Genomic DNA, 19,935 nt, shown 5'->3' on the forward strand with positions numbered 1-19,935 from the left:
ATCTGAAATCTGGAAACAATAAAACAGTGAATGTCAGTGATTTTTAAAAAAATTCACGTGGCTGTAAACAAAATCAAAAGACAACTGATAAAGTGAGGGAAAATATTTGCCCCTTATGCTATAAAGAAGGAGTTAATTTTTCTACCATACACAGCACTCTTAAAAATTGAATGCAAAAAAAAGACTTTAATAGAAAAAAATAGGAAAAACACATGAATAGGCGAGTCTCAGAAAAAGCTCTACAAATAGACGTTAAACATATGAAAAAATCCTCAAATTCACTCATAATAAAGGGCATGCAAATTAAAAGTACACTGATATACGTTTCTCACCTAGAAAAGTAGCAGAAATGCAAAAGTTGGACAAGGCACAGTTGGTGAGGCTCTGTGGAAACAGGCATCCATACCTTTCTGGTGGGAGTCCAGAATGGTAATACCCGTGTGCAGGGGCTTTTGGCAGTCTTTACCGAATTCACACGCATTTACGCGTGACCCAGCAGGCCGAGATGTATAAATTTGACTTGAAGATACACCTTCACAAATACAAAGCAGCATCTGCACAAGGTTATGCCTTGCAGCAAGTATAACAACAGCTGTTGGATACTGGCTGAAAAAAGCATGATGTACCCACACAGTATAATGTTGTTGTACAGCTGTGAAGAATAATAAAGTAGATCCATATGCATTAATGTGATTTCCAGGTGGTATGATTTGGAGGCTGGTATGAACTTAAGATTTTAAAAAATGTACGTTTATTGTCATGTTATATTTGCAAATTTATAATTTAAGTGTGTGCGCGTATAAATAATATTTTGTGGCCGTGTTTGTGAAAAGGACCTGTCATATTCTGACACCAGCTAACACCCAGTTAATTCAAATGACCTGCAGTTCAATTCAGTTCTGGCACTACCTGGAGTTAGTGTCAGACCCCACAGGTTTAGGGGATAGTCCTGTGCAAGACTGTCCCCACTTCAGTGGTAGCTGTAAGTCTAAGGGTCCACTTGGACTTCCGACCAACTGGCCATAAGTATGGGGGTTCTCATGTCCGATCCCCTCACGTTGGATAATTTGCTAGGATGACTCAGAACTCACTGAAAGCACTGTACAAATCTCCCTTGATTTACAATGGTGTTATGTCCCAATAAACCCATTTTAAGTTGAAAGTTTTGTGAGTCAAAAACATATTTAATACACCTAACCTAGCAAATATCAAACAAAGCTTAGCCTAACCTACCTTAAACATACTCAGAACACTTAAATTAGCCTACATTTGGGCAGAATCATCTAACATAAAGCCTATTTTATAATAAAGTGTTGAATGTTTCATGTAATTTATTGAATAGCGTACTGAAAGTGAAAGAGTGGTTATATGGGTACAGAATGGTTTTGAGTGTATTGGTTGTTTATGCTCCTTTGTGATTGTGTGGCTGACTGGGAGCCTTGGCTTGCTGGCATCACAAGAGTGTATTGTACTGCATGTGGCTAGCCTGGGAGAAGATCAAAATTCAAAATTCGAAGTAAGGTGTCTACTAAATTTGTATCGCTTTCGCAACATCGAACCATTATAAGTCAGGGACTTATGGTTACAGTTTTGTAGTGAAGGATACAAATCAGAAACCACCAAATGGAAAGGAAGCATAGGGGAAGATCTGAGAGTGGAGGGTTTGGGGAAGAGACCCAGAGTTTCTGTGCCCCCTCCTCGTGGAATCTGGGCACATCACCCTCCCACCCCATCAATGTGTTCACCACCTAGGAAGCTCTACTGAGCTTTATTTTTTACTTTATAAATTTATTTATTTATTTATTTATTTTTGGCTGTGTTGGGTCTTCGTTGCGGTGCACGGGCTTCTCATTTCAGTGGCTTCTCTTGTTGCGGAGTATGGGCTCTAGGCGTGCGGGCTTCAGTAGTTGTGGCACGTGGGCTTCAGTAGTTGTGGCACATGGGCTCAGTAGTGGCTTGCGGGCTCCAGAGCGCTGGCTCAGTTGTTGTGGTGCACAGGCTTAGTTGCTCCATAGCATGTGGGATCTTCCTGGACCAGGGCTCGAACCCGTGTCCCCTGGGTTGGCAGGTGGATTCTTAACCACTGCGCCACCAGGGAAGCCCTCTACTGAGCTTTAGCATCCAGAATTTTTATTGGGGTTTCATTATGTAGGCATGATTAATTAGATCATTGGCCAGGTGTTTGAACTCAATCTCCAGCCAACCTCCCATACCCCTCATGTCCCTGGATATCCAGCTGGCCCAAAGTTGCATTATGTGATTGTCTTCTGGTGACCAGCTCTCTTCCTGAAGCTATCTAGGGGCCCACTGTGAGTCACCTCATTAGCATAACAAAGACACTTCTGTCTCTTTAGGAAATGCCAGGGTTTTTTGAAGCTCTGTGCCAGGAGCTAGGGACAAAGACCAGATGTATTCTTTATTATTCCACAGACCTAGAAACAAACAGAGTAAGCACTCAGATCTTGTTTTCTAAAGTCATTCCCCTACTAAAAGGAACTAGGGCTCCTTGAAGAAATGGCTGATTCCAAGTTGGGGAAGGGAATGTAACAGATGAGCCTGGGACATCTTGTCGAGTAGGTAGGTCCTCAGTGTCTAAAGGATATAGGAACCAGCTTGAGGAGTTTCCCACAGGCCAAATATGGGGCAGTTTGAACATCAAAACTCAATATAATGATTATACAATGAACATAATGGATTATATTACATCAGATAAAAAAAAAAATCAATCCTTGTGCTACTCAAAAAAAAAAAAAAGGGAGGCACAGGAGAAAGTCTTATTTTTTTTTTTGGACTTTTTTTTTTCTTTTTAACATCTTTATTGGACTATAATTGCTTTACAATGGTGTGTTAGTTTCTGCTGTATAATAAAGTGAATCAGCTATACATATACATATATCCCCATATATCCTCCCTCTTGCATCTCCCTCCCACCCTGCCTATCACACCCCCTAGGTGGTCACAAAGCACCAAGCTGATCTCCCTGTGTTATGTGGCTGCTTCCCACTAGCTATCTGTTTTACATTTGGTAGTGTATATATGTCCATGCCACTCTCTCATTTTGTCCCAGCTTACCCTTCCCCCTCCCCGTGTGCTCAAGTCCATTCTCTACGTCTGCATCTTTATTCCTGTCCTGCCCCTAGGTTTTTCAGAACCTTTTTTTTTCTTTTTAGATTCCATATACATGTGTTAGCATACAGTATTTGTTTTTCTCTTTCTGACTTTCTTCAATCTGTATGACAGACTCTAGGTCCATCTACCTCACTACAAATAACTCAATTTCGTTTCTTTTTATGGCTGAGTAATATTCCATTGTATATATGTGCCACATCTTCTTTATCCATTCATCTGTCAGTGGACACTTAGGTTGCTTCCATGTCCTGGCTATTGTAAATAGAGCTGCAGTGAACATTGTGGTACATGACTCTTTATGAATTATGGTTTTCTCAGGGTATATGCCCAGTAGTGGGATTGCTGGGTCATATGGTAGTTCTATTTTTAGTTTTTTAAGGAACCTCCATACTGTTCTCCATAGTGGCTGTATCAATTTACATTCCCACCAACAGTGCAAGAGGGTTCCCTTTTCTCCACACCCTCTCCAGCATTTGTTGTTTGTAGATTTTCTGATGATACCCATTCCTACTGGTGTGAGGTGACACCTCATTGTAGTTTTGATTTGCATTGCTCTAATAATTAGTGATGTTGAGCAGCTTTTCATGTGCTTCTAGGCCATCTGGATGTCTTCTTTGGAGAAATATCTTAATTTAGGTCTTCTGCCCATTTTTGGATTGGGTTATTTGTTTTTTTAATATTGAACTGCATGACCTGTTTATATATTTTGGCGATTAATCTTTTGTCCGTTGATTCGTTTGCAAATATTTTCTCCCATTCTGAGGGTTGTCTTTTCGTCTTGTTTATGGTTTCCTTTGCTGTGCAAAAGCTTTGAAGTTTCATTAGGTCCCATTTGTTTATTTTTGTTTTTATTTCCATTACTCTAGGAGGTGGATCAAAAAAGATCTTGCTGTGAGTTATGTCAAAGAGTGTTCTTCCTAGGTTTTCCTTTAAGAGGTTTATAGTGTCTGGTCTTACATTTAGATCTCTACTCCATTTTGAGTTTATTTTTGTGTATGGTGTTAGGGAGTGTTCTCATTTCATTCTTTTACATGTAGCTGTCCAGTTTTCCCAGCACCACTTATTGAAGAGACTGTCTTTTCTCCATTGTATATCCTTGCCTCCTTTGTCATAGATTAGTTGGCCATAGGTGGGTGGGTTTATCTCTGGGCTTTCTATCTTGTTCCATTGATCTATGTTTCTGTTTTTGTGCCAGTACCATATTGTCCTGATTACTGTAGCTTTATAGTATAGCCTGAAGTCAGGGAGTCTGATTCCTCCAGCTCCTTTTTTTTCCCCTCAAGACTGCTTTGGCTATTCAGGGTCTTTTGTGTCTCCATACAAATTTAAAGATTTTTTGTTCTAGTTCCGTAAAAAATGCCATTGGTAATTTGACAGGGATTGCATTGAATCTGTAGATTGCTTTGGGTAGTATAGTCATTTTCACAATATTGAGTCTTCCAATCCAAGAACATGGTATATCTCTCTATCTGTTTGTATCATCTTTAATTTCTTTTATCAGTGTCTTATAGTTTTCTGCATACAGGTCTTTTGTCTCCCTAGGTGGGTTTATTCCTAGGTATTTTATTCTTTTTGTTGCAATGGTAAATGGGAGTGTTTCCTTAATTTCTCTTTCAGATTTTTCATCATTAGTGTATAGGAATGCAAGAGATTTCTGTGCATTAATTTTGTATCCTGCAACTTTACCAAATTCATTGATTAGCTCTAGTAGTTTTCTGGTGGCATCTTTAGGATTCTCTATGTATAGTATCATGTCATCTGCAAACAGTGGCAGTTTTACTTCTTCTTTTCCAATTTGTATTCCTTTTATTTCTTTTTCTTCTCTGATTGCCGTGGCTAGGACTTCCAAAACTATGTTGAATAATAGTGGCGAGAGTGGACAACCTTGTCTTGTTCCTGTTCTTAGAGGAAATGCTTTCAGTTTTTTACCATTGAGAATGATGTTTGCTGTGGGTTTGTCATATATGGCCTTTATTATGCTGAGGTAGGCTCCCTGTATGCCCACTTTCTGGAGAGTTTTTATCATAAATGGGTGTAGAATTTTGTCAAAAGCTTTTTCTGCATGTATTGAGATGATCATATGGTTTTCATTCTTCAGTTTGTTGATATGGTGTATCACATTGATTGATTTGCATATATTGAAGAATCCTTGCATCCTTGGGATAAATCCCACTTGATCATGGTGTATGATCCTTTTAATGTGTTGTTGGATTCTGTTTGCTAGTATTTTGTTGAGGATTTTTGCATCTATATTCATCAGTGATGTTGGTCTGTAATTTTCTTTTTTTGTAGTATCTTTGTCTGGTTTTGGTATCAGGGTGATGGTGGCCCCATAGAATGACTTTGGGAGTGTTCCTTCCTCTGCAATTTTTTGGAAGAGTTTGAGAAGGATGGATGTTAGCTCTTCTCTAAATGTTTGATAGAATTCACCTGTGAAGCCAGCTGGTCCTGGACTTTTGTTTGTTGGAAGATTTTTAATCACAGTTTCAATTTCATTACTTGTGATTGGTCTGTTCATGTTTTCTATTTCTTCCTGGTTCAGTCTTGGAAGGTTATACCTTTCTAAGAATTTGTCCATTTCTTCCAGGTTGTCCATTTTATTGGCATAGAGTTGCTTGTAGTAGTCTCTTAGGATGCTTTATATTTCTGTGGTGTCTGGTGTAACTTCTCCTTTTTCATTTCTAGCTAATGGTTTATCAATTTTGTTTATCTTCTCAAAGAACCAGCTTTTAGTTGTATTGATCTTTGCTATTGTTTTGTTTCTCTTTCATTTATTTCTGCTCTGATCTGTATTTCTTTCCTTCTGCTCACTTTCGGTTTTGTTTGTTCTTCTTTTTCTAGTTCCTTTAGGTGTAAGGTTAGATTGTTTATTTGAGGTTTTTCTTGTTTCTTGAGGTAGCCTTGTATTGCTATAAACTTTCCTCTTAGAACTGCTTTTGCTGCATCCCATAGGTTTTGGATCATCGTGTTTTCATCGTCATTTTTCTCTAGGTATTTTTTGATTTCCTCTTTGATTTCTTCAGTGATCTCTTGGTTATTTAGTAACGTATTGTTTAGCCTCCATGTGTTTGTCTTTTTTACATTTTTTCCCCTGTAATTCATTTCTAATCTCATAGCGTTGTGGTCAGAAAAGAGGCTTGATACGATTTCAATTTTCTTAAATTTACTGAGGCTTGATTTGTGACCCAAGATGTGATCTATCCTGGAGAATGTTCCGTGCGCACGTGAGAAGAAATTGTAATCTGCTGTTTTTGGATGGAATGTCCTATAAATATCAATGAAATCTATCTGGTCTGTTGTGTCGTTTAAAGCTTCTGTTTCCTTATTTATTTTCATTTTGGATGATCTGTCCATTGGTGTAAGTGAGGTGTTAAATTCCCCCACTATTATTGTGTTACTGTCGATTTCCTCTTTTATAGCTGTTAGCTGTTGCCTTATGTATTGAGGTGCTCCTATGTTGGGTGCATATATGTTTATAATTGTTATATCTTCTTCTTGGATTGATCCCTTGATCATTATGTAGTGTCCTTCCGTGTCTCTTGTAAGGAGGAAGTCTTTACAGAAGGTTTCCAGATTATAAATAAAGAAGGCATGATAGAATTAGGAAATTACCTGTTTGCAGTCCCTAGTGTAATAATTGATTTAAGCAAGGATTAGGTGAAATGTATTTGAGGAACAGATATTGACATAGTCTCAAAACATCATGCCAGGAACTAAACCACTTAGACGTGCCAAAAATAAATAAATCAGTGGGGAAAAAAAAGTCCCCCATAGATTATTTACTAAGCATAAAGGGAAAAATGTACCTTTACAAAGAATCAAATTTAACATCATCATTTATGTTACAACTTGACCTTATGTACCTCCTGATATGATGTGTAGCAAGGTGTATGCGACATCATCTATGCAATTTTGTGTCAGAAAAGTTTAACCTGAATCTAATGAGGAAACAATCAGACAAATCCAGAACATGGGGCAGTCTAGGAGACAACAGGCCAGGCTCTTTAAAGAGTCTATGTTGTAGACAGTAACAACAACAATAAAACGTGGGGTGGGTACTGTTCTAAGATTTTAAAAGACTAATGAAATATAAACAAATGCATTGTATAAACTTTGATCTTGAATCGGAGAGAAAAGACCATTGTCTGGACATTTGAGGACATTTGAATTGAATTTTCTATTAGGTAATATTAGATTTATGTTAATTTTTCAAATTGTAATAATGGTGTTGTAGTTCTGTAGGTTCATATCTTTTTCTTGGAGATGAATTTTGCAGTAGTTTAAGGGTGAGGGCTGTGGTGTCTGCAACATACTTTCAAGTGGTTCAGCAAAATTTTGTTTTTATACATAACACACACATACATACATGTGTATTACAAGTGTTTGTGTGTGTGTGTGTGTTTATAGATAGATATTGATCAAGCAAAAGTAGTGAATCTAGGTGAAGGGAACGTGGGTCTTCACTGTACCGTTCAACTTTTCTGAAGTTTTCAAGATAAAGAGTGTCAGGGGAACTATTTTCCCATGCCCAGAAAACAAAATAAAACAAAATAAGAGGCCCACAAAACAAAATAAAACAAAAAAACTAGTATCAACTGGATTATGAATTATTTATGATATTGCCATATGAGAATACCATTTTTTGATAGGACTAGTTGGTGAATAACTAGTTTTGAATTATATAAAAGTCTTGAGTACTTATTATATCTGTAAAACATGAAGACCTTCTAATTTTACTCTGGGTAGACTCATACGATAGCAAATGGTAATTTAAGGAAACAAATTTAACGATTTTTTATTTAATTTTGACTAGTTAAAATTTTTTTCACTATAGGGACTTCCCTGGCTGTCTAGTGGTTTAGACTCTGTGCTTCCATTGCAGGGGGCGTGGGTTCGATCCCTGGTTGGGGGACTAAGATCCCACAAGCTGAGTGGCTCAGCCCAAAAAAATTAAATTAAAAAAATTTTTTTTCACTATAAATTAACAAACTTGTAATAATGAAAATTTGGAAAATAGAGAAAGGGCAAAAACCTACCAGTAATTCCATCTCCTCAGAAAAAATCACTATTAGTAATTAAATAAATATTGGAATATTTATTTAAATTTTATTTCACATGCACCTAAATTTCTATTTTTTTTAGAAATTAATTAATTTATTTATGGCTGCATTGGGTCTTCGTTGCTGTGTGCAGGCTTTCTCTAGTTTCAGAGAGCGCGGGCTACTCTTCGTTGCGGTGCGCGGGCTTCTCATTGCGGTGGCTTTGCTTGTTGTGGAGCAGGAGCTCTAGGTGCACGGACTTCAGTAGTTGTGGCACGCGGGCTCAGTAGTTGTGGCTCGCTGGCTCTAGAGCGCAGGCTGAGTCGCTGTGGTGCACGGGTTTAGTTGCTCCACGGCATGTGGGATCCTCCTGGACCAGGGCTCAAACCCATGTCCCCTGCACTGGCAGGCAGATTCCTAACCACTGTGCCACCAAGGAAGTCCCTAAATCTCTATTTTATTATAAAAATATTTATCATATTCTTCAGACAGTCTTTATAACCTTATTTAAAAAATCTTACAGAAAAATCTTTCTAAAGTAATCAATACTGGCATAGTCTATGTTACAACAAGGATTACTTTTGGGAAGTTATCATAAAAGCTGCTTTGTTTTGAGTTTTACTGTCCTTTTTCAACCTGCATGGGAGGGGGACCCCTTCCCCTGTCTTGGGATGAAAACTCTGATGGACTCCATGACTTTTCTGGTCATTTTTGGTCATAAAGTATGACAGGCACTTTAAGGTACAAAGTCTTAATTTGGCGGTAGAATGTCCAGTCCTCTGTAATACTAAGTAATACTAAATAAACGAAGTCAAAGTTTCCAGTTTAATTCAAAGTGAAACTTCTCCCCTCCTTATTGTCTGCTCTCTGGCGTATTTGCTAGTAGCTATTTTATAATATCTCCTTAGGGTTTGGGGCGTGGATGGGGGAAGCAGGAGATAAAGAGGAGTGGGAAAGTTCTTACTTGGCACTGTCACAAGAGGACTTTGTGCTGTCTCATTGTCAGGTGTTTAAACTTGACTCTTCTTCCAGGCAGCGTGTTTAGTGCTCCTTTGGAGACACTGTCCATGGGTGTCTCCGGACCTGGCACCTTGCACTGAGCACATTTACTCTGAGAAGTGTGCTTCTGATGGTCCTCACTCCATCCTCGGAGCCCTGTACCTCTGGTTTCCCCTCTTTTGAGGTCTTTCGTCTGTTCTCCTCTCTGGTTGCCCAGTGGGCCAGGATCGAAGATCTCCCCCACCCCTACCCCGCTCCCAAGGGAATGCTCCTGAGTTCTTTATTCTGGGAGCACAGGCCGATTCCTCTCCAGCAGCAGTGCTCACTTGCTAAAGCAACTAGTCAGGCCTTCTGCCCTCTGGATTTCCCGGGCAGGAGTCATTCACCAGTCTGAGTGCAGGGGATACATAGCGGCTTCTTTGAGGTTCCTGGGGTTTGAGGTGAGAACACAGCCCTCCACCCCCAAACATCTCTTCATTTGAGGCACATGAAGGAGCTCAAAATACCTTTCTAACATTCTCTGAAGAAATCCTCAAAAATCCTCTCTTGTTATCTCCATACTCTCTACCCTTTCATATCCTTGATGTCAGGGAGGCACTTTTCAAGTTCTTAAACTTGTTCTCAGATATTTCCTTTGAAAATTTAAATTTTTTTTTTTTTTTTTCAATTTATCTTTTGGCCGTGCTGCATGGCATGTGGGATCTTGGTTCCCTGACCAGGGATCGAACCCATGCCCCCTGCATTGGAAGCGCAGAGTCTTAACCACTGGACCACCAGGGAAGTCCCATCCTTTGAAAATTTATAACTTGATCTGACCCTCTCTTTGGAGTTTCATTTAATTTAATACCCTGTTTACATATGTTTAAAGAACTCGAAGAATACAGTCCCCTGTCCCTATTCTTCCTAAATGTACTTTCGCAGGTAACTGCAGTTTACACTTTGACACTGTTCTTCCAGGTATTTTACTGCCTTTACAAACACACCTGCATTTTGGTATAACTTCGTTTTTTGGGCTACACAGATGGAATAATTTTGTACTCCAAGTCTACAGACTACTTTTTTCCATTGAACATGACAGCTTTCCAGCCCTGTGATAGATATCTGCCTAGTTAATTTTAATGTTTATGTAGTAGTCCACAATTATGTCCCATAGTTATTTGACTCTTGTTGATTAACATTTAGGTGTTTTCTGATTTCTATAATGAGCACTCTTTTTTTTTTTTTTAAACCTATTTTAATTCCTGAATTGTACGTTTTTTTTTTTCTTTTTTTTTTTGGTTGTGCCACGTGGCTCGTGGGAGTTCCCTGACCAGGGATTGAACCTGGGCCACAGCAATGACAGCGCTGAATCCTAACCACTAGGCCACCAGGGAACTCCCTATAATGAACACTCTTGCTCTTATACTTTTCATGACTGATAAATTTATCTTGAGTAAATTTGTAAAATTTAAATTTCTGGATCAAAGAGAATTTTATAATTTTGATGATATTTCTAAATTGCCCTGTAAAAAGCTGAAAACATTTTTATTTCTTCTTACTGCATAAGAGAGAGATGAGAATGCCTGTTTCTCTATACCCTTGCCAACCCCCAGGTGTTCTCAATCTTTTAAATCTTACCAACCTGAAAGGTGAAAAATAATAACCTTAAAAAAGAATAATTTGCATTTCTTTAATTTTGAGTGAGATTGAATGTATTTTTTTCCTGTGAAGCATCTCTTTCTGTCTACCTGGAGTTAGACAGACTACAAAGTCTGAGGGCACAGTTCCCGAGACTGCTTTCACTTCTGACACCAACTGCAAGTTTGGGGGGGGTCTGTAAAAATCTCCCTCAGATTCAGTCATTTGCCTCAAAGGCTCACAGAACTCACTGAAAGCTGTCACCCTCATGATTACGGTTCATTGCTAGGAAAGGGTACAGAAGAACCAGCCAAAGGAGGAGATGCATAGAGCAGAGTCTGGGAAGCATTCGTTCATCGTCCTCAGGACGTGCTGCCCTCTCAGCACGGATGTGTGACATGACACGTGGAGCGTCGCCAACCTGGGAAGCTCACCTGAGCTTCGGTGTCCAGAGGTTTTATGGGGGCTTCATTATGTAGGCATGCCCGATTGATTGATTGCCCACGGGGTTGAATCCAGCGTACAGCACAGCACCCCCAAAACTTGGCGTGAGTCACCCTAATAGCGTAAACTGTCAAGTGCCTCTGAAGGGCCCACCGTGAATAAAGGTACTCCCAACACTCAGGAAGTTCCAGGGGGTTAGAGGTTACTTTCCAGGAACTGGGGAAAGGCCAGACTTCTCTTTGGGCAAGGCCAAATTCTTTACTACACACTGTCCTATGCCCGTTCTTATATCGGGATATTTGGTTCCTTTTGTAGAGATCATAACCCCGAAATACTCTATGAGTACAATACTCTATGAGTACACTCTATGAGTGTAAAACTAAACTATAGAATCCAAAATTATTTTCCGAATTTAAAATTATGATTGTTCCTGTTGCGGCATTTTGTTACTTATTTCCTAATACGTCTGTGTGTTGGTGTTGTTGCTGTCATTTTTAGTAGCTCTTGTATTTTAGAAGCCCTGGCAGAGGAGCTGTTAAGAATGACAGGTTTGTGGGATGTAGGTTCAGGGCCTGCGCCAGCCAGTTTGTAACTTGGCGCTCTTAGGGCAAAGCTTAATCTTCTCTGGCCTTAATCCCCATGTCTGAGAAACGTGGACCATAACCTCTGCCTTCCTCACAGCGTTGTTGTGAGTCAGATGAGAACTGTGCGTGAAAATGCATTACAGTCTCTGAGAGCCTGACAGATTGAAATGAGAAGGAAATATGCTTAGGCATTTTAAATTTGCTTACGCATTCTGCTAGAGTTGGTCGTTTAGTCTGTTTTCAGGTTTTCTGCTGTTGTAATTAGCACTGGTCTGAGACCTTTTTTACTTAAAAGAGAATATTGATATTTTCGTGGTTTATATTTTCTCCAAGTTGAGATACTGGGTCAAAGCAAATATATAATTTTATGACTCTTAATAAAAATCTGAGTAATTTTAAAAGGTGAAACTGTCTTGAAATGGGATAGATTTCAGTGCATGAGATGCCTGATTTAGGTAGATTTCTGGATCTACCAAGTTTAAGAGAAGATATTTATAGCTTTATTTGTAGTGGGTGAGGAGTTTGGGATAATTTTTTTTTTCCAACTTCATTGAGGTATGATTGACAAATAAAATTTTATATACTTGGGTTGTACAATGTGATTTTTTTTTAGGGTGTATAATGTGACGTTTGATATGTGTGTACAATGCTTAACCATAGCCCACACATCCCCACTTCATATCACTAACATTGTGTGTGTGTGTGTGTGTGTGCGCGCGCGTGCGTGCGCACTGAGAACACACAAGATCTACTTTCAGCAAATTTCACAGGCACTGTAAGAGTTTGGAATAGTTTGCGGGTCCATTTTTTCCCTTTTCCTTTTTCCTCTTATGTCCATTAGAGGGCACTGGAGAAAAAGCACTAAGGAAAAATTTGGACGTCCGTGTAAATTATTTTTTGAAATGAAATGATTTTGGACTTTATGAACTTTAAGCAGCTGGCTTATGATATTTCAGGTTTCTCATAGAAATCACTCATAAAATCATCAGATCTAGGGAAAAAAAAAATACATTTCCAACTTCAGTACAGCATGAAAATAACCGCCCCGTTTTTTGTTTTTCATTATTTTTAGGTTACAGCAGGGTTTCCATATGTGTCCTGTGTGTTCATTTGATATTGGAGACAGTATACTACAATTCAGTGATGGATGTTATTACCGCTTGGCTCTTCTTTTTTGTATCTCTGGGGAGCATTTTCTTTGGGGTCCATCCACGCAGGTTCCTGAGCTGCTTTCTGCATGTTCATCATTCTACATCACATTAATTGCCTTGGTTGTTACCGCAGAGGAAGCAGTACGCGCTAATACCTAAGAGCCTCAGCTGTAGAGTTGGGCCAGAGCACTCCTACTGTAAGACCTCTTTTGAATAATATTCGCTAACTTTCATGGTGTCACACTATCTCAGCTTGTGTGTCTGGGCAAGTTATTTCACTCTGTGTGCTAGAGTGGGAGACGATAACAGTAACTGCTTTATAAAGTTGTTTTGAAGATACAGTAAGTTAATCCATCTAAAGCCTTTATTTTATTGCCTGCCACATAGTATGTCCTTGATAACTAATAACTATTATTGTCTAAGGAGATATCTTCAAATGGGATACGTTTGGTCTGACTAGAATACCACCATGGTTTCTACCCGCCTCCCTCTGCAGCAAGGCAGTAATTCTAGGGCCAAAGAGAATTTGAAGGGTGGGAGTGAGAACCGAGAACAAGAGAGCTAGAGTTTGAAACGTTGCACATGCCGAGGGGATGGGGTGTTAGGGGAATATGGCAAGGCTGGGGAACTCTCTAAGCAGTTTGGTATGTTAAGAGTGGAGTGCGGTGGGGATGTGTGGAGAGGTGAAATAGAGAAGGAAGGCAGGGGCAGGATCCTGGAGGCCTCTTCATCCTCTGTCATGGGAGTGTGAGCTTTGTCCTAAAGGCAGTGGGAAGCAATGTGATTTGATTGAATAGGATGAGTGGGTTGGAGGTGTGGGGAGAGAGAGCTCCAGGGTAGGTTCAGACGATTAGGAGAAATCGAAGTACACGTTAGATAATCTCATTCAGTCCTCACAAAGACCCTGGTATCTGTACTGTCACCTCCACTTTATCATTTTACAGGGCAGGACACAAGCTTAGAGAAGCAAAGCAATTTGTCCAGGGTCGGATGGCTGCCTCCTAAGCGGTGGGACCAAGCCCAGGCTCCATCTCTTTGTCTCACTCCCCTTTGCTGCCTCCCCAGGAGGGAAGCTGAGGAGTTTGGGTAGAGAACAAGGAGTCAGGAAGAGCCTGCCAATGCTTAGGTTGTTTATTTTCTGTTTCTCTCATGTTGTGCTTGTAAATGTAAAGCAGATTGCTACTTGTTTTCTTCCTGCAGTAAATAAATGTTGCTAAAATACTCCCCACAGCATGTTCTGGTTAAGCAGGCAAACAGTGGTATCAGTATCATTAGTTTTGGAAATAAAGGCGGATGCTTGGTAATTACTCACCAGAGAAACATTTCAGTTTACAAAAGGAGCTCGGTGTGTCCAGTTCTGATTATAAGGCTGCATAGTACTGCAGTGTAACAACATGAAGCTGGTTCTCCTTTCATAATTATTTTTAAGGCTTTAAGTGTTAAATTTACCCTCAAATGTAAGGTGACGTCTCTTCAACCCCAAGGCTGGCACTTAACCAATGAGGTGGAATTTTTACCTTAAAGTCTTTAACAAATCCCCTTTTTGTCTTGGTTTTATCCTAGGCAATATTGGGGTGGTACTGTGGTTTCTGGGATGAAGGTGTGGAAATGAATTAGGTAATATTGTATAATATCTTTTTCTTTTTCTTTTTCTTTTTTTTTTAAGAGAATTGGTACCACTTTTTGGCTCCCATTATTACAGCAGATTCATATATTTCCGTCTATTTATAAAGAACTTTTCACTTATTTATAGTCATTTTCCTAAGTGCCTAGGAAGTGAGCTTATAATCAGTTTTCCGTTTTGTGTATCAGAAAATAGCAGCTTGGAGAGGGCATGCGTTTTCTTTCAAGACAAGTGTGATGGGTTTGGGAGTTGGGGAGGGGTGGAAGGTTGGAGACAGGGAGACTTTAGTTTGGCTATTGCAGTTGTCCCTTAGGTGAAACCAAGGCTGGGGGCAAAAGCAGTGGCATTGTGGATGGAGAGAACCCATACGTTTGAGAATTAAAAGTTTAGGACTTGGTCACGCGTTGTCCAGTGGGTGTGCAGGAGAGGAAGGAATCCAGATTGACCAGTTCTGGGATCTTCATTTATTTCTGCTTAGACTATGTAACGGCTATGAAAAAATAAATAAAAATATACGGGTCCTATGTCAGTTGTTATGTTGTTATATTCTGGGCAAACAGGGGAAAATGTCTGCAGATAGGAGATTAGAATTATAATTTGAATGGGGCTTTGCACTTCCTTGGAGAGTGTTGTGAACCATTGTATTTCTTTTCAGAAATGGAGTTACTGCTGCATATGCAAGATAGGACTAAACTGTCATAGAGGGAAAGAATGATAAATGTTTGTCCTGAATACCCAAGACCTTTAATCATAGCCGCTGATCTCTTTCCGTATGAATTATGTGTCCAAATGATTGAATCTGGAGTAGCTGCACTCACATTTTATAATAGATAATTTCTCTAGTGTTGGGACATGGACAGTGTTCCATGGCCATTCTTTTTTTTTTAAAATAAATTTATTTATTTATTTTTGGCTGCGTTGGGTCTTTGTTGTGGTGCGCAGGCTTCTCATTGCGGTGCGCGGGCTTCTCGTTGCCATGGCCTCTCTTGTTGTGGAGCACGGGCTCTAGGCCTGCAGGCTCAGTAGTTGTGGCTCGCAGGCTCTAGAGTGCAGGCTCAGTAGTTGTGGCTCACGGGCTTAGTTGCTCCACGGCATGTGGGATCTTCCCGGACCAGGGCTCGAACCCGTGTCCCCTGCATTGGCAGGTGGATTCTCAACCACTGCGCCACCAGGGAAGCCCTCCATGGCCATTCTTTTAAGAGGGTGTTCATTTTATGGGGGTCATAAGTTCATGTTTAAAACCATATTGGGGTGTCTTTGGAGCTCTGAGCACAGTGGTCAGAGGCCAGTGTTATGCTGGGTCCAGTTTTGGATTTACGTGGCCTTTAGGGTAAGCAGTTAAGCTGGTGATGTTTTGTGGTGACAGGCTTTTGAGGGCAGATATTGCCACCTACTATCAATTCTTGCATGATTAGTAGGGAATTACAGTAACTTGCTTCGGAATTACTTCAGGGACATTTAAATGCTCTCAAGGTCAAGGTTAGTTCACTGTGCTCCACCACAAGACTTCCTTGGAACTCAAGCTCACATCTTTGCTTTTAGGTCTGAAATAGACTTAAAAAAAAAAAAAAAGAACAAGCCTTAGGAGTCTTTTTAAAAAATATTTATTTATTTATTTGGTTGCACTGGGTCTTAGTTGCGGCAGGCGGGCTCCTTAGTTGCGGCATGCACGTGGGATCTAGTTCCCTGACCAGGGATCGAACCCAGTTCCCCTGCATTGGGAGCGTGGAGTCTTATCCACTGCGCCACCAGATCCCTGTTCCCTTCCTGCCCAGGTTCAAACATGGCTCATCCTCCTTTTTCTTTATTAGTTGAGCACAGACCCGAGACATCATGCCATCTGTGAGGTGCTGTCACTTTCAGGTAGAAAGGGCATTGTTGTGAGTCTGCTCATTGATTCACTGGGGTCTAGACACTGAAAATGGACAGGCACTGAGGGTAGTTTTATCTGGGTGGTAGGGCTCCTGCCCAGGTGAGTTATTTTGCATTTCTGCAGCTCTTAGTAAGATCTGGTGAACGTCTCCTCTGAAGTGTGACACAGACTTTGTGGGTTGTCTCAAAATGATTAATTAGCACTTTGACCATCTTCCAAAAAGGTATTGAGATAACTTTAAAATATATATACGTGTAATGAGATTTTAAAAAGAGAGGAAGAAATCAATGTAAAGGGTGACTGGGGGGGGGGCTCATCTTGTAATATGACGTCACTGACAGAATATAAGACAAGGGTGATGCAAGGCCTGATACAGTGATCAGAGTTGCGCTGTGAATTTTCCAGTGGCCAGAGTCAAAAGGAAACACAGTTTTATATTATCCTTCAGATTTATTTCTGTCACTGAAGACACATTTTCACCATGGGATCTTCTGTAAGAAGCCTTTGGGGCTGGGCTGCAGGTGGAGGTGGTGGAGTGACTTGGTTTCTGAGCAGGTGGCTGTCTGGGCAGCTCAGAGCAAATTTTTGACTTGTTTTTGGGGTTTGCAGATGTTATAACCAGCACTCCTATAATTTAGTGAAGTCGTATTATGTATCAGGCGTTGGTTGTGCCAGGTAATTTTGTTTCATTTAATCTTCGACACAGTTCTGCTCCATAGATATTACTTTTCTCTCTTTTCAGGTGAGGAAATTGAAATCTAGAGAAATAACTTGCTGAAGTTGGGCAGCTGTCTGTACTCAGATTGTGAAAACTATTTGACATCTAGATAAGTGGATTATTGATTTATGTTTTGTGGATATATGTATTTGAATATGTAGTTACTTTCCTTGGGAAAAAAAAAAAAAAGACCCTGGTGTGTCTTTAGCTCAGTGTGTGAATGGAAATGTGATCACTTGGAAGAGAACAGGTTTATGGGCCGCGGTTTGTGATGAACCCTTCTATCCATGCTACGTGTGTATGATTGTCGTGCTGTTATTTCCCTTGCCCATTACCAATTCTGGGTTTCATTCTTTTCATTTTAATACAGAGAGAAAAGGAGCGGCAGGAAGGGGAAACCAGTTTGATCAGGAGCGCAGTGAAGAATGAAGCCAGTGAAAGAAGAGCTATGATAACTCCTGCTCTCCGAGAAGCCCTGACTAAACAAGGTGAAAGTCCTCAAGAACTGTTATAACTCTACACTCTTAAGCATTCTAAAAGAGGAAACATAAAATAGGGATTGCCAAGAGGAACAAAGATAAAGAAGTCCCGCCATAGTTGGCTCAGCTGCTGTGTGGTCGTGGCAGCTGTAGCTGTTTCGGGAGTCACGGTCTTGTTTCTGTGGGTCACTTGTGTGTTGGCTGCCTGGACCAGCAAGGGTTCTTCTTCGCTTGGTTTATTGGGATGGTACTTTACCGTCAGTGAGGCTCAGGTATGCAGATGGAAGATGCAATCTCTGGTTTCTTTACACGTCACTGTTTATTAAGGGGAAATTATTAAACCTCATGTGATATTAGGCTGGGTTAATTAGAAGTGTTTTATGTGGAAGTATATCTGGATTTCTGTGGTCCTACTTTATGAAGAAGGCTGCAGCTGAATGAACGAATAATATTGGTTTCCTGTAGAAGAAAGAGTAATAGACTGGGGGTGAGTAGACCGACTTCCTTCCCTCCCTCCCTCTTTCTATAATTATTGAGATCCTTTTATGTGACAGTTCCGGCAATGCAGAGGAACTTAAGATACTTGAAATATCTCCTTCAGGGAGCTCTCAACTTATTCGAGGAGACAGACAAAAATATACAGATTTTTTTACATAGAAATATATATGCCTTTTAATTAGAGTAGAATAAAGTGATTTTTTTTTTTTTTTTAAAGAGAAGTATTTTCCCATCCTGAGGTTATACAAATATCCTGGATTTTTTTTCCCATACGTTTTCTTTTATTTTTATTTTTTAAGATTTATTTATTGATTGATTGATTGCTATGTTGGGTCTTCGTTTCTGTGCGAGGGCTTTCTCTAGTTGCGGCAAGCGGGGGCCACTCTTCATCGCGGTGCGCGGGCCTCTCACCATCATGGCCTCTCTTGCTGCGGAGCACAGGCTCCAGACGCGCAGGCTCAGTAGTTGTGGCTCACGGGCCCAGTTGCTCCGCGGCATGTGGGATCTTCCCAGACCAGGGCGCGAACCCGTGTCCCCTGCATTAGCAGGCAGATTCTCAACCACTGCGCCACCAGGGAAGCCCTATTTTATTTTTTTTTAAGAAATAAAGTGATTTTTTTTTTTACGTCAAATCATATTTAATACTTCTGATTATTGTTCTGTTTGTCAGTATTGATGCAGAATTAAAAGTCTCATTCATATAGGAATAAAGTGATTTTTATAATAGGTTTAAATCTGTCATCTTGCTGTTTGTTTTCTACTTGTCTCATGTGTTCTTTGATTTCCTTTCTCTTGTTTTACTGCCTTCTTTTAGATTGTTTTTTAAATTATATGATTCTGTTTTACATCCTTTGTTCGCTTATTAGCTATAGCACCGTTTTGTTCCTTGGTGGTTGCTTGAGGTTTTATACTATACTGTATCACAGTATGTCATCACGTGGTGTTATACCACTTCATGTCAAGTGGAAGAACCTTCAATACTTCTGTTTTTGCCCTCCTCAACCTCTATGCAATTGTTTTCATACATTTTAGTTTTACACATGTTTTAAGCCCTGTGCTACATTGCTATTCTTTTGGTTTAAACAATTATCTATTACGGATTTAATTAGGAAAAAATTTTATATATTGACTCATGTAGTTACCACTTTTGGTACTTTTCATTCCTCTGTGTAAATCTGTGTTGTCTGATGGCCTTTTCCTTCTGCCTGAAGGACTCCTTTTTGCATTTCTTGTAGTGTGGGTTTGTTGGTGATGAATTATTTCAGCTTTTGTATATCTGAAAAAGGCTTTCTTTTGCCTTCATTTTTTTTTTTTTTAATTTTATTTATTTATTTATTTATTTATTTTTGGCTGTGTTGGGTCTTCGTTTCTGTGCGAGGGCTTTCTCTAGTTGCGGCAAGCGGGGGCCACTCTTCATCGCGGTGCACAGGCCTCTCACCACCGCGGCCTGTCTTGTTGCGGAGCACAGGCTCCAGACGCGCAGGCTCAGTAGCTGTGGCTCACGGGCCTAGTCGCTCCGCGGCATGTGGGATCTTCCCAGACCAGGGCTCGAACCCGTGTCCCCTGCATTGGCAGGCAGATTCTCAACCACTGCGCCACCAGGGAAGCCCCTTGCCTTCATTTTTGAAGGATTTTTTTTGTTATTTAATTTTGTTTTATTTTTGAAGGATATTTTCTGATGTGTCTAGAATTGGCAGTTTTTTTCCTTTTTGCACTTTAAGGGTGTTATTCCACTGTCTGCTGGATCACAGTGCTTCTCATGAGGGCTCTGCAGTCATCT

At 40.1% G+C, this 19,935-nt stretch overlaps 1 protein-coding gene and 1 non-coding gene across 4 annotated transcripts in view; one reads left to right on the top strand and one right to left on the bottom strand.

Moving 5' to 3' along the window:
- The window catches only part of LOC137778715 (S-adenosyl-L-methionine-dependent tRNA 4-demethylwyosine synthase TYW1), a 206,782-nt gene that overhangs the window by 19,639 nt on the left and 167,208 nt on the right, over window positions 1-19,935 (top strand). For all 3 annotated transcript variants that reach the window (XM_068565973.1, XM_068565972.1, XM_068565971.1), the window contains exon 8: window positions 17,549-17,666. In XM_068565973.1, coding sequence (XP_068422074.1) covers window positions 17,549-17,666 — 118 coding nt within the window. The remainder of the gene's footprint in view (window positions 1-17,548; window positions 17,667-19,935) is intronic.
- TRNAD-GUC (transfer RNA aspartic acid (anticodon GUC)) lies at window positions 10,469-10,540 on the bottom strand. Its single transcript has one exon. It is a non-coding gene; the product is annotated as a tRNA-Asp (tRNA).

The sequence above is a fragment of the Eschrichtius robustus genome, chromosome 16, assembly GCF_028021215.1.
Source record: "Eschrichtius robustus isolate mEscRob2 chromosome 16, mEscRob2.pri, whole genome shotgun sequence".
Taxonomy (NCBI): domain Eukaryota; kingdom Metazoa; phylum Chordata; class Mammalia; order Artiodactyla; family Eschrichtiidae; genus Eschrichtius; species Eschrichtius robustus.